This window comes from Micrasema longulum, unplaced genomic scaffold, assembly GCF_059751315.1.
Source record: "Micrasema longulum isolate JH-2025_06_02 unplaced genomic scaffold, ASM5975131v1 h1tg001544l, whole genome shotgun sequence".
Taxonomy (NCBI): domain Eukaryota; kingdom Metazoa; phylum Arthropoda; class Insecta; order Trichoptera; family Brachycentridae; genus Micrasema; species Micrasema longulum.
This window is the reverse complement of record NW_028278727.1, coordinates 4,592-18,955: the sequence shown is the minus strand read 5'-3', so window position 1 is coordinate 18,955 and position 14,364 is coordinate 4,592. Positions and strand designations below refer to the sequence as shown.

Sequence of the window (14,364 nt, the reverse complement as noted above, 5' to 3'; positions counted from 1 at the left end):
CGATATAAATGAAAAAAAATATGTGAAAAATAAAATCTATGGATTGTGTTCGTTTTAAAATGGCGGATTGAATTTCGGTTGTATTGTGCTCGATTATTAGCGTCAATTAATATAACTGCTAAAAAAGTAAGTATTAACGACATTTAAAAGTGATTCAACGTCTGTCCCAATTGTATTGTGTAAAAGGACCGCCACAAATGGGTCCTTTAAATAGTTTTTTTCATCATTTTGACAAAGCATGTTACGTTTCTGAACTGTCAATTTTCCATCTCAAATGTAACAAAAACGCTCAAGTTACAACGAATTTATGTTTTTTACTATTTTGAATACTTTTGAGGTGCGATGTGTTTATTGGTCGTGTTTTTACAGTGTTTAGTCTACTGCAAAACTTGTGTTATAAACACTAACCTCTACTTGAAATCACCTATCGTTTTTATTTGGTGTTTCAGTGTCTGGTGTAAATTCCATTGGACAATAATCTTGTTGGAAGTTTTAAATATCAGGTGAAATATTCGTAGTGCAATTTTACGATGATCTTCCAATGGTTTAATTATATTTTATGTTTGTTGTTTTTCCAGTTGGTTAGAAAGATTTAAAATGTCGTTCCCGGTTCGTGCCGGTATGCCCAATCACATGCAGCGGGCGCCGTATATTCCTTCTATGGTGCCCATGCCGGTAAGTTGTAAAATATTTTTCATTATTTAAAATTTATTTATATATTTATTTAAGGCAAGGGGTTTTGAGTATTATGCTATTAAAATCTATAACCCACTTCCAATGTCCATTAAAACAATTAGTAATGAGAAAATGGATAGTAGAGCTAGATAGAAGTAAAATGGATTGTCTCATTCGCCCGAACCCATATTAAATCACCTGCTCCACAAACGTACAGTTTATGTTATTATTTTGTTATTTTATTGTGCGTAAATACATAGTGGTTATAACTGTCTTAACATTTTGTAATTTCTCTCCGTCTATTAAGTCTTCTTTGTATATTCTCACATATAAAAAAAAAGAAAATCCAGCCAGTCTGCAAGCATTTGGACATACTCAAGCATTGTTAAAATAGGTTAAATATATCTCTACAGTTCAGACAATATAAGAAGGTACTTTTGACAGATTACAATAGTGTTGTGGTAGTCATTTTTCTTTCGATTTTCGACATTGATTTGGAATAATTTTCTGTCAGATGGGCTAAATAGAACGGGTTTTCATGACTAAATGGCTTAATACGCAATAGTTCAACACCATAATTATTGTTGATTCATTTTAATTAATCGCATTGTGAACTCCTTAAAATGAACATGCTCAATATAATTCAATATAAAGTTGATATTGTCGATCGATAGTGAAGTTTTCTGGTGGTACATCACTATTGCGGGGACTCAACAATAAAGTATGGCATTTGTTTCCTACACTTAACTGTCATTATTTACAGAACTACACGAGCGTGCAAACGTCAAAAGTCTCTTCTTAAGTTGACTGTAGAATAAATGCATTAAAAATACTTCAGAGTAATTAGATTTTCATTGTAATTCAATGAAACTTAAGGAATATTTCAAAACGCTGGATCTGCCTGTTACCATACAAACTAATGTTTCAAGTTTTGACACACAGCTCATAAAATTCCTCTTAATATTTATATATAATATCCTTAAATATGAAAATCACATAAATAAATTGTTTTAAATAGGTGCCAAGGTTTTCACGGTCACTGTTATCAATATGTTTCTTTTTTGGGTGATATTGTGTGTGTTGGATTTGTTCCGACGTTTCGGCTACCATTGCAGGAGCCATTTTAAACACATACTTTTTTCTACAAAACACTCAATTTCCCTGAAGATGACTCCTGCAATGGTAGCCGAAAACGAAGCGTCGGAACAAATCCAACACACACGGTATCACCCAAAAAAAAAACATTGATAAATTGTTTTACTTTAGTTTTTATTTATTTTTATTTTATTTAATTTAATTTAATCTTTAAGCACAACAAATTAGAAGTTTTGCGGCCTTATTGCTAAAATCAATATCTTAGCCAGCCAAAGAATTTTTATTATAATGGTAACTAAATTTCCACGTTATTTATGAACAAAGCCAAGCACAGCGATGAAAGCGTCCGTTACACATCTTTTTTCGTACCAAACAACAATGGCCGCTAGCGCAGTGAAGTTATCGCTAATAAAAAAAATGTTTTGTAGAATAGAACGAAAAGGCATTCCCGTAAGCGGGGTAGCGCACAGGTTATTACTCTAAGGTTGTAGTTATATAAACCAATTATTACAGATGATGACGATGCAGGGAGTTTACCGGGGTCCCCTGTTGCCCCAGCCGCAGCTGCCTCCCGCCACCATTGTGGGCGCTCCGGTGCCCAGTGGGGCCGTCCCTCCAGCTGCTAAGAAGGCCACGGACGTGGCGGAGGGACCCCCTGTCACTGTGTTTGTTGGTAAGCCATTAGAGTGTTGAAACTCATGCTACAATCTTTCTACTATTACTTTATGAAATTATTCGAATCGTACAAAGTACAGTAGATTCTCGGTTAACCGACCTTCGGTTATCCGACCTTCCGAGGAGTTATTCGACCTACCGGGGCAATGCCCCTTTTCTTTACCCGACTGCACACATTATATTGGCGGCCTCCGTGGTGTAGTGGTCAAGACGCTTGACTCACACACGGAAGGTTCCGGGTTCGATTCCCTGTGAGAACATAAAAATTCTAATGTAATTTTTCTCAAGCCTGGGTGTGCCGTGATTTAATGCACCACTGTAATTGGGCCTCCTGGCCTGTTGTGGTACAAAAAAAAAAAAAGCGCCTGGCGACAGTCCTCAGTGCTTACGTAGCTATTTCGTTGTGCATTTTGATGTTTAAGTTCGTTGCATTCAGTTATGTTACATGTGAATATTAAAAAAGTTTTCGATGTGCAAATAAAATTACGCAACACATTTTCAATGTCGTTTTTATCATTTTCCGTGTTGCTCGACCTTTTCTCTTATCCGATCTTGCCACGGCCGGTTTAGGTCGGATAATCGAGACTCTACTGTGTATCCAAAAATTATGTTCCATTTGACAGTTTTAAAAACCTTTCAGCCAAGGTGTTCATTAAAATCTACACAAATTTTAAGATTTTTTTACTCTCGTACCTACCAAAATTCAGAAGTGGCAAGTTGGTTTTTTAAATACAGAAACCCCTTAGTACATCTCTATTTTTTTTTGTATGCGTCTATAATCAGCATTACACAGAAAAGTTTGTTTTTAACCTTGACAGCTGGCTTCTGGCCGGTTTGTTTTGAACCGAATTCGTGTCGTCTTTATAAATGATACGTGAGGCAAGTTTTAAACATACACCGCAAGACAAATAAATTTACGAGTTCTCAAAAAAAACTAAAATTGACATATAATGAATTATTCTTGATATTTAATTAGTTTTTTTTATATTGTTTGACATATGTGATGACTACTCGTTATTTCAAGGTTAAAATAAAAAATCTTACTCATGAATTGTACTTAGAAATTGCCATTATATATCAGGTATCAGATTACCCGAACCTTAGAGACCCATAACGGTTCATTTATGGTCGAGTGTTTGTGATGGAATAATAAAAGACATGTTATTTTTTAATTCATATTTAAAAAGTAGGTTCTTATCGCTTTATTTTAAATTAAAGTATTTTACATTTAAACATATTTATAACATTTAAAAATATTTAGTACTTAGTGAATTCACCTTTATTTTTTATAACATGTAAAATTCTATTATTTAGAGAAGCGTAAAGCGAATCTAAAATTTCTGATGTTATTTCTTCTTCCCAAACTTGAATTAAGTTTTTTTTTAATTCCTCAATGTTTTTTGATTTTTTTTTCCCGACTTTTTTTTTCATAATCGCCCATAAATTTTCTATCGGGTTCAAATCAGGGCTATTCCCGGGCCACGTCAACGATTTTAAGCCAATTTTCTCCTTGAATTCATTGATCTATAAAAAAACAATAAATTATTTATCATGTGGTCACAAAATGCATTTAAAAATATATATATTTGTACTCACAGTGCGGGCTCTATGGCACGGCGCAGAATCGTCCTGAAAAATTGGGTCCGCGGTATACTGCGTAATGTCCTCGATTGTTGGAATAATATGTTTTTTTAACACTTTTTTGTACTGAATGGCATTCATCGTACCCTGTACAAAATTTAGAGGTCCTAAACCGTATGCTGTCATGCACCCCCAAATCATCACGTAGGGTGAATGTTTAACGGTTCGAGTGACGCACGACGGATGATATCTTTCCCCACGTTTTCGTCGAACTATCTTTCTGCCGTCTGGACCAAAAAGGTTGAATTTTGATTCATCAGAGAAAACAACATTTTGCCAATCCTCCAAGGTCCAATTCTGGTGCTCTTTCGCCCAATCCAGTCTAGCCTTCTTCATTTTGTCCGTGAGTAATGGTTTCTTTGCGGGACTCCGTGCTTGGAAACCATGCTCCAACAGCCGCCTGGACACTGTTTTTACTGAAAATGTTGATGTGCTGGTAGACTGCACCTCTGCGTGTATTTCAGGTGCCGTTAAAAATCGATCGCGCATAACAATTTTTTTTATTAAGCGATCATCTCGGGCAGATGTCACGCGCCCCCGTCCGCTTCCTTTTTTCCGTTCTATGGATCCAGTTTCTTGGATTTTTTTAAATAAAAACCTCACTGCACCTTCTGAATACCCAACTCGACGAGATATTTCACAATTAGATATGTTTTCTTGCGACAAAGTGATTATTTTGGATTTTATCGCAATCGACATTTGCTTTGCACTTTCCATGATTGTTGTGTTATGTTCACTCAAACGCGGGTAAAACAAGACTGTTGAGACATTTTAAAATGTAAATATTGTAGAAAGGTGACACATAGTGTCCTTAATTTATTAAACAAAAGAAAGAGGTATCGATAAAGGATTTCTTAGAAAAAGGGTTCAGTAAAGTCAAGGGGCGCGGTAGCAGGTAAACTCGTAATTTTTTTTGTCTTGCGGTGTATTTCAGTAAAATTAAATTAATTTGATTGAACAAACATATATTGTAAGACTTTTTTAAAACATTTTAAATGAATTTTGTACCCCCATAATTTCCCCAGGTAATATAACGTCGCGCGCCCCTGACGCCATGGTTCGCTACATCCTCACGGCATGCGGTCCCGTCGTAAATTGGAAGCGCGTGTCCTCCTTTGGCTTCTGCGAATTCAGCTCTCCGGAGGCGGGCCTGCGCTGCGTTCGTCTGCTGCACGATCGCGACGTCGGCGGCAAGAGACTTGTGGCCAAGGTGGACGCCAAGACCACCACCCTTCTCGACCAGTACAAGAGTGAGTTATATTTATTTATTACGAGCTGAACCTGGCAATGCTTTGCTATTTCTAGATTTGAGTATATTATATTAAATGACCACAATTGAAAGTTTGATATCAACTATTCTATTTAGTCCAAATTAAATATGTAAGTATTAGGGTGGTCCTTATGTGTCAAAAAAATTTTTTTTTTAAATTTTTACAGGGCTCTTAATCCATTTAATATTCTACCCTAAAAAAATAATTCTGTATTTTTCCATTAAAAAAATATATATATTTAGGGGTCGCTACCAAGGTTAGAAATTAAAAAAAATAATAATTAAAACACTTTATTACCACTAACCTTTTTTATTTATATAAAATTTTTACATGCAAAATGAATGCTTCGATTACAAATAAGGATACCCTTTTAATCTAAAAATCATTTTTATTTAGGATATAAGGGCTGATTTTTTTGTATCAGGATATTTTTTTCTGTACTCTTTTTACCAACAAAGGCAAATATTGTTTTTGCTCTTCATCGATTGTCAGCAATTTATTATATCCCTCCATAGAAGCAACACTGCGCTCGGCATCTACTCTTCCATCTCTTGAAAACATGTTTCCCAGATACACAAATTCTTCTACTTGTATAGGACTTAAAACTCTCTTCTGTTTCCTAGTTTGCCCGCACCTAGAGTATTCCTCTGTTATCTGGTCTCCATATTATGATGTTCACATCAAGAATATTGAATCAGTTCAACATCGATTTTTGAAAAAGATAGGCTGGAGGTTGGGCTTATCCAGAGACCAATATACGTATAATGAGTTAGAAACTACCTTAAATATATCTTCTCTTCAAGACCGTCGAAATAAATCCGGCCTTCTATTCCTATTTAAAATTCTCAACTCACTCTTTGATGCGCCTGAACTACTGAGCTCAATAAAATTAAATATGCCAACTAGAAACCTCAGACAAAACTTACTCTTTCATACCGATAACCATAGAACTAACTATGGTTTTTATTCCCCTATTCCCAGAATTCTCAGGTCTGCCAACAAACATACCAGTCTCGATTTCTTTGATAACAAGTTGTCTTCTTTTAAACGATCACTGAATCAAATTCAATTATAAACACCTCTCTCCCGCTTCCACTCCCACAAAGTCTATTATATACCATCGAGTCTTTCTACTTCTTTTATAATAACTTTCTATGTATAAATATGTCCTTAAAAATGCCCATTGGGCGTATATGTAAATAAATAAATTAATTAAAAAAGACATTCGTGTGACGTCAGTGGTTCTCTTCCGCTCATTCTCTGTCAGTTCTGCTGATGGGTTCGTTTATGGTTAGCAAAACGAATATCTTTTACAGCTCTCTTATCATTGGTTGACTCATATGAACCAGTTTTTATTAAAATATTTTTTTCATACATTTTCAAGAAACTTTGCCGTAAATAATAAAATAAATAAAATTGGTAGACTCAAATCAGTGTTCGATTTGAACATTAAAATTGTAAATCTCTTTAGCCGTTCTTTGGCTCTCCATTTTCCCAATGTCTGAATTGACCCAGCCATTCCTTTTTCGATCCCGTCGATAAGGCTTGTCTCGACATCTGTGCGCCTATAGATAGTAAATGGTTTCAATACAAATTCGCATGAGAGGGAAGACGCTACAAATAATAATTTATCGCATTGAATTTCAAGACGACCAGCGTGCCAAGATGGGCGCCCCGGCTTCCACAGACCCGGACACAGATGATTACCTGGATGTGCAACAGAAGGCGCTGGATGCGAGCACATTGGAGAGGATCCAGCAGCTGATAGCCGAGTACCAGGACGACATGAACAACTACGAAGCCAATCAATTAGGTAGGTCCTGACTAATGAGAATTTCTGTAAGTTTAATGTGTAGATTTGTTTGATACATACGCGTGAAACTTTTTTTTAAAAAAGAAGAAAAAAAAAAAAAAATCCCAAACCACGCGAGAGAAGTGTGCTTGTCAATTTAATTGATGGATGCATCAAGAAAATAGGAAACTGGATGGCTGAAAACAGACTAACATTAAACCCATCATAAACTGAACAACTGTGGGTGGCTTCAGCCAGACGACAGAATTTGATCCAGGATACGGCCCTACCCAATGTAGGGAGTACCGCTTTACCCATCGTTAAACTACTGGGAGTTTTACTCAATTCTGACCTATCTCTTGACGCTCAAATTAGTAGAACCATAAGTTCATGCTTCTACCAGCTGAGACAAATTAAATGCATACGCAAAAATTTGCCGGTTGATGCCGCCAATCATTTAATAAATGCGTTTGTAGGGTCTAGAGTCGATTATTGTAATGGTATCTATGCAGGTCTACCAATGTACAAAATGACTCGCCTGCAATCTGTATTAAATGCCGCAGCGAGACTTATTTTCGGAATCTCTAAGTTCAGTCATATCACTCCACTACTTCGGGAACTACACTGGCTACGTTTTCCACAGAGGGTCGAATACAAACCCTGTTGGCTTATGTATAAGTCACTGCACAACTCTGCTGAACTATGCATTCCAGATGAACTAGCTGACAGGCGTCTCACGCTTAGATCAGCTACGTCTACGGCAAGAGGAAAAGTTATTATACCTCTACGCAAACAGCGCACTAAATTTAGTGAACGCGCATTTGCGGTCGCAGGCCCGATGGCATGGAATGCTCTCCCAGCAGAGGTGCGAGGCTGTGAAAGTGAAGTGATGTTTCGGAAAAAACTTAAAACCCACTTGTTCTCTAAATCATTTGAATAAATCCGTAGCATGTGACAACAAAATAAATCGTTTTAATTCAATTACAAATTTAAAAGCTTCAATTAAATTAATTTAACAATAGAATCACTATGTAAAGCGCCCTTGAGGTATTTTATTATGAAAATGGCGCTATATAAGTAATCCATAATAGTAATAATAATATGATTTACTAAAATATTTTAATTTTGGGGTCATTTTCAACGAGTTGTAAATAACTTACTGAAAATGATCGTTCAATCGTTCACATAGTATTAAATATAATGTAATATTAATGTTCAACAAATATTAATCAAGATTTTTTTGTCAACAGAAGAACAGATTGAGAAAAGAAACCGCATCCTGCAAGAGGCTGACATAGAAGAGGAGAAACGTGACGTTATCCACAGGGAAATCGGAAAGTTCCGAGAGATCATGAAGGTCAGTTAATACTGTAAAAGCAACACACACACTCGACACCATACTCTATCCGTCCCCTTCTGACACTTGTCGCCCGGCACCGGCGAGCGAGCAGGACGGATGGTGCTGTCTGCGTTCTGTTTATTCAAGCCAGTTAAAAAAGAGCAAAAAATAGAATCTTTTAAAATATTTACGGGGCATTTTGTTCATGTTCTCAATTTAAAAGTTTCTTAAAATACTTTTTTTTTATAGTATTTCAGGCGTCTGCTGTTAATGTTCTTAACTAATTTGTTTTTTTTTTTTACCCAATGCTGCATACGATTCTGCATTTGATGTGTTGTTATCTTTAATGTGCATAGGGTACTGCGATTTTAACACCATTTGCGTTTTAATAAATTAATCATCACAACTCTAGGGCAGTCGATAAAATATTTCAGTATTGTGGAAGTAAAGAATCGAACCTAAGACCTCATTCATTAAAAAGGGTTTGTTTAAAAAAACATACCATCATGCCATTCTCCTATAAGGGTAAGCAGAAAGAATAGAACGCCACACTACTCTGTACTTGCATACAGATTTCACTTTCTTTACATTTTTTCATGTACATAACTGGTTATTAAAAATTATCTTGATCTGGGAAAAATTTAATGCCTCAAACAAAAAAAAACACAAAAAGGGATGAGGCTACTTTTAATGGGGTGAGTTCTCAATTGTTTCTCATTTAAAAAAATCCGTTTCAAATATATAAAAAATCAGTTTCAGAATTACTTGTGTGTTTGTATATCTAGTAAAAATGCCTTTACCTGAAAAAAAATAACATCTTACCTCATTATTTGAATTATTATCTAGGTACCATAGTACCTACTCATTACTTAATATTTTTGCTCTATTTAAATTGTTTGAAAACGGAACGTTCCGGTAATCACTGCTTCCACCGTTCGCCGAGTTCTCATTTTTTCTTTTTTTTTGACAGCAAACCTCAAAATTCACCTCCCATGTACGTGTAGACTTTACAAAGACTCACGTATTTATATACGTAAACTATGTATCTTTATAAATGTATTGTAAGGTAATGCTTTGGGTGCGTTGATAAACATATTTGATGTTCAATATTGGTCCCGTTGCTAGGTTATCTCACATTCACGTGACGTGAATATGAACGTGATATGAGCTATACACAGCCATGGCGGAAGTGAGCGCTTGTACGAAGTTGTGTCGGTGAGTCTGCTATGAAAAAAATATCACGGTCTGTCGGCCCATCTATGTATTTTTTTTTATCTATGCGTCATAGAGAAATACGCATCGAGCAAATGACTTTTTTTTTATAACCTTTTAAGACACTGACCACCAGGAAATGTAATGTTTTTATTGTAAATGATACGGCAGTAAAAAATATTATTTTTTACACGGTTTTTTTTGGCTTTTTGTCTTTCATAGGTACAATAACTTATGTTTTGTTACAATGTAATTTCACAATTCACACTTTCATTTCTTTAATTCAGGCAGGAAAGATCACCTTTAAAATCTTTTACCGTTCACCTTTCTCAGCCTGAAGTTCCTGAGGGGGGTACCAGGAATACCCCAGCTAAAATTCCATAAATACGACTAAAAAAAATAGTCATTATGTTTGTCATAGTGTTTTCTAGTCTAATTTTCTGCGAAATTCATGCATTTTTTCGTAAAATACTGTTGCGAGAGGATGCTGTCTGATATCGCGCCGCTCTCGCTGTGACACATTGAACAGCACTGATCCAATGTCGCGCCACTCGTTATCGTGGAGTTACAGCGGGGAGTTGGGAGGGGGATTGAGTGCAAAATGTAATGCACGAAATCCGGATTTTTGTGGTTATGGCTGGAAAAAAGCAGCCATATAGCAAAAAGCACACATGTAAACTGGCCAATATATCAAAGAATTTTAAACTGTAGAGCGATGAATTGTAATGTTTACTGTTTGCACGGGGGAAAGCGAAGACAAATGTCAATTACTTTTTTAAGAATTTAACAGAAAAATACTTTAAATAATTTTGATACATTCTTAACATTATGAGGTAGGATTATCTAAAAATGAAATCATAATGACGGTTAACAAAATAGTTATTGAAAAAATATGCTATCTGGGGGACCCTAGATACTCCTAGATACTCCTTAGGCCCGGAAGGGTTAAAGAAATATTCTTCATCATCTTTTTGATGGCTTTTTTCACGCCCCTAGTAGTTAAAAAGAAAGTATTGCTAGTATAAAAATTTTCTAATGATTTATTTAAATATTTCAATTTTGAGGGCATTTTTAACTATTTATAAATAACCGTGGTCATGTGTCAACCGTATTGTATAAAAGGAAAATAGTCCTTAGGAAATAATGTTCGAAAGACTATTTTCCAAGTAGGGAATATTCAAAATAATATTTGTTATCTGAAAGCTTATTTTAGTCTATACTTTCGAACACGCTGGGCACACTTTATTGATATTTATTTTTGGGGGAAAATACAAACAGTGACAGTGATTTATCGTCGTCATTCCCCTTTCCGCACCCAATGGTGCATAGGGCGCTGCATTTAGAAACCAAATGTCTTAAGTTTTCATCAGTCTTACACTTCAAGTGCCAGTCCTGGGACAGTCAGAAATTTTGCGGCGAACCACATTTTGAATAATTATTTCACGTCCACGCTGCCAGGAATCGAACCCAGGACCTCGAGAACGGTAGGCGAACGCAACAACCACTGCACAACGAGGCGGACTTATCTCCACTCATTTTTTTATTCAGGTTTTTTACCCGAGAATAATCGTTGAGTCAAAAACACTGTATTCCTCACCCGCCTAATAATAGCTTATATGGTAAGCTGCGCATAATAGCTTATATGGATGATTCGCCCCTAACAAACAACAAAAATAACCTATCTATGCATAAATAATTTTTAATTTAATAATCCGTGAAGAAATTAAATATCAGCTTAGTATTAGCCGAGTCCAATTGCGACTTGTAAAAATTGAAATAAATTAAAACTTTTTGATTACTGAGTGTAATTTAAATTACATGGATGGGCCGACAACCATATAAAGACATCTCTTTCCATTCCTACCCTTTCCTGAGACATTTAAACAAAATTCTACACCTATTGTGAACTTCTACAAATGAGTGTTTAGAAAATCAAAAGCATCAATTATGTGTCAATATGAATTGCGGAATTCTCAAATTTGAACTTTGTTACTTGCGTACAAATGTTCATCTTTTCTCGCGCATTCCATGTCTGTACTTAAGACAAAAATGAGTTAAGTATAGGTAAATATTTCTCCGTATGAAGGCAGGAAAAAGTGAGACCGGGGCCGCGATTACAAACGCTATCTTCATCAGCGCATATTGAGACGGAATAAAGTAAAATCGATAACTGTGTATGAAAATGTGTAAATTTTTATGCTAGAAAAAAAAAAATAGGATACATATTCTATTTTCATACAGAAAACTTAATTTTACTTGTAGATAAAATTGTAGGTAAGTGTTGACTTCCTAATACGGGCCCTAGAATTGCTAATTATGAGATTAAACAAAATTGAGACATCGTTGTATTTTTTTATTTTTTTTATTTTGCACCACAACAGGCCTGGAGGCCTAACTACAGTGGTGAATTACATCACAGAGCACCCAGGCTTGAGAAAAATCACATTTTAATTTTTGTGTTCTCACCGGAAATCGAACCCGGAACCTTCCGTGCGTGAGTCAAGCGTCTTGACCACTACACTACGGAGGCCGCCATTTCTCCTGCTTTACATTGTAAGCTAATAGATGCTTGTTTTTCTAGCCATAAAATTTTTAAGAAATAAATTCAGGCTTACCTAGTCGGCAGATTTTAAATAAAATCAAAAAACTTAATTGAATTGAATTTTATGATTTTTAAATATATTTGAAGGGTTTGGGCTTATTAGTCAAAAGAGATGCTTTAATCTTTCAGTTGAAGATCGTTTTAACGTCTAGCAGCTTAGTAAAAGGGGAGTCTCAATTCATCTATCTTGCAGAATTTGAGCTGTACAGATTGCTACATTAAAAAAAACATTGCCTTCACAAATTTCACTTTTTACAAATTTCTGTGCGTTTTCTTTTTCGGCACTAATTACGGTTATCTCGAATTAGAGAACCTGATGCCTTGCAAAGTAGGCATGCGTGGTTAAGGCTCTTGTAAGGCATCCCCGCAGTATGAGGCGCAGCCAACTGAATCGCCTGTGGTCAAAAACAAAATAAACAGCTTTTTATAATAATAAGTACTTGACTTCTCTTTCATCACTTTGGCGAGAAAGGGGTGACTTGATAGATGCACAAAACATTCAACTGTCACTATGGCCGCTCTAATTTGGTTCCATCAAACTAAAACAAGATGCTCGGCATTTTCAGGTTGAAGACCTTAACCCACAAAAGCATTTTCTGAACAATACTGTTGTCGATGGTCAGAGTGAGCTGTCACAAGAGCTGGTCTCAACGTGCAGTCTCAATAACTTCAATAATTGGCTAGATTTGTTATGGAAAATTAAGAATACGCCAACAACTAAGTTTTGTTAAAATAAATTTGCATATCAGCTTTAAGCTGCTCGCTTAAAATAATAATAAAAATATATATTCCTAGCCGCATCCTTCCGTACCTTCCTTGAGATGTCTCAATATCCCTCTAGTACTAGTTTGTACATAAAACACTATTTTATTCCATTATTATTGTCAAATAATCTACGCTTCACTTGTGGAAAAGACAAAAATAAACATTACAATATTATTGATTGATTTGGTGTTTATTTTGTAGAACTCCATATTTAAACTTATAATATAAGAAATCAAACACTGATTTGAGTTTACTTAATACTTTATTTTATTTTTACAAATATAAAAACAAAAAATTTGTTTAAATTGTTTGGCCTTGTTAGGGCATTTTCAAACGAATGTGAAGATTAGATGAATTTTTATTTTTTACTTAAGTACCTTGAATTATATATAACTATATAAGGACATTCAATCCATCTAATCTTCACATTCATTTGAAAATGCCCTAACAAGGCGAAACAATTGTCGCAAAATTTTTGTTTTTATATTTGTAAAAATAAAATAAAGTGTTCAGTAGACTCAAATCAGTGTTTGATTTCTTATATTATAAATTATAATATTAATAAACACGTTTAAAAAAGGTGACGACTTCCGATTCATAAAGACAGTGTTTTCTCAAATGAAATTAATTTTGAAAGTAAAGTAATTCTTATATTTAAATTTTATTTTCAATCAACAATGTTTTGAGTATGTCCAAATGTGTTGTAGACAGGCTGGCTGGATTTCCTTCCTAGGGAGTTATTAAGATCTACATTTGTTAGTGGGAAAACACTTGTGAGAAGGGAATATGGAAGTTTAGGCATTTAAAAGGCATTGATCGGGTTGTGGTCCTCTGGCTAGTGTCTCACAGACCACACTCACAGACCAAAGGTCCGTGGTTCGAATCCCACTCTACCCCAACTCGATTCCATTTTCTAATAGTGAGTTATTTAAAACTCGTTGAAAATGGCCCTCAAAATTAAATATTTGGGTAAATCATAAGAACGCAAATATTTCCTGCCCATGTTTAAACATCCATATTTCTCTAACAGCCAATGACAAAGCCATGTAAATTCCTAGACTTTCATATTACCTTCTCAAAAGTGTTTTCCCCCTCTGTTGCAACAAATTAAGATTTTTTTCAATTAATTTATTTAAAGTAACACATACATTACAAACTAAAACTCAAGACTTACACATTATTTAAAAAATATATATTTATGAGAGAGACTCTTGTCAAAGTAGTAGGAGAATCCTGCTCCGGAAAATCCCTTCAGATACATGGAACAGATCAACATCCAGATCGATGTTGTTCAGCA

The 14,364-nt window shown here is 35.2% G+C and overlaps 1 protein-coding gene across 2 annotated transcripts; it reads left to right on the top strand.

Moving 5' to 3' along the window:
- The first annotated feature begins 40 nt into the window (after positions 1–40).
- LOC148274957 (RNA-binding protein 25) lies at positions 41–11,374 on the top strand. 2 transcript variants are annotated; one of them, XR_015824151.1, is made up of 8 exons: positions 41–126; positions 579–675; positions 2,284–2,443; positions 5,112–5,336; positions 7,006–7,170; positions 8,400–8,506; positions 9,614–9,894; positions 9,988–11,374. XR_015824151.1 is itself a non-coding variant. In XM_088236365.1 (7 exons), exons 2-7 carry the CDS (start codon positions 598–600, stop codon positions 9,653–9,655), a joined length of 777 nt encoding a protein of 258 aa, XP_088092491.1. In that variant the 5' UTR covers positions 41–126; positions 579–597; the 3' UTR covers positions 9,656–11,374. The 2 variants fall into 2 exon arrangements, 1 of the variants encoding a protein (XP_088092491.1); XM_088236365.1 differs by having other exon boundaries at positions 9,614–11,374.
- The last annotated feature ends 2,990 nt before the right edge of the window (positions 11,375–14,364 follow it).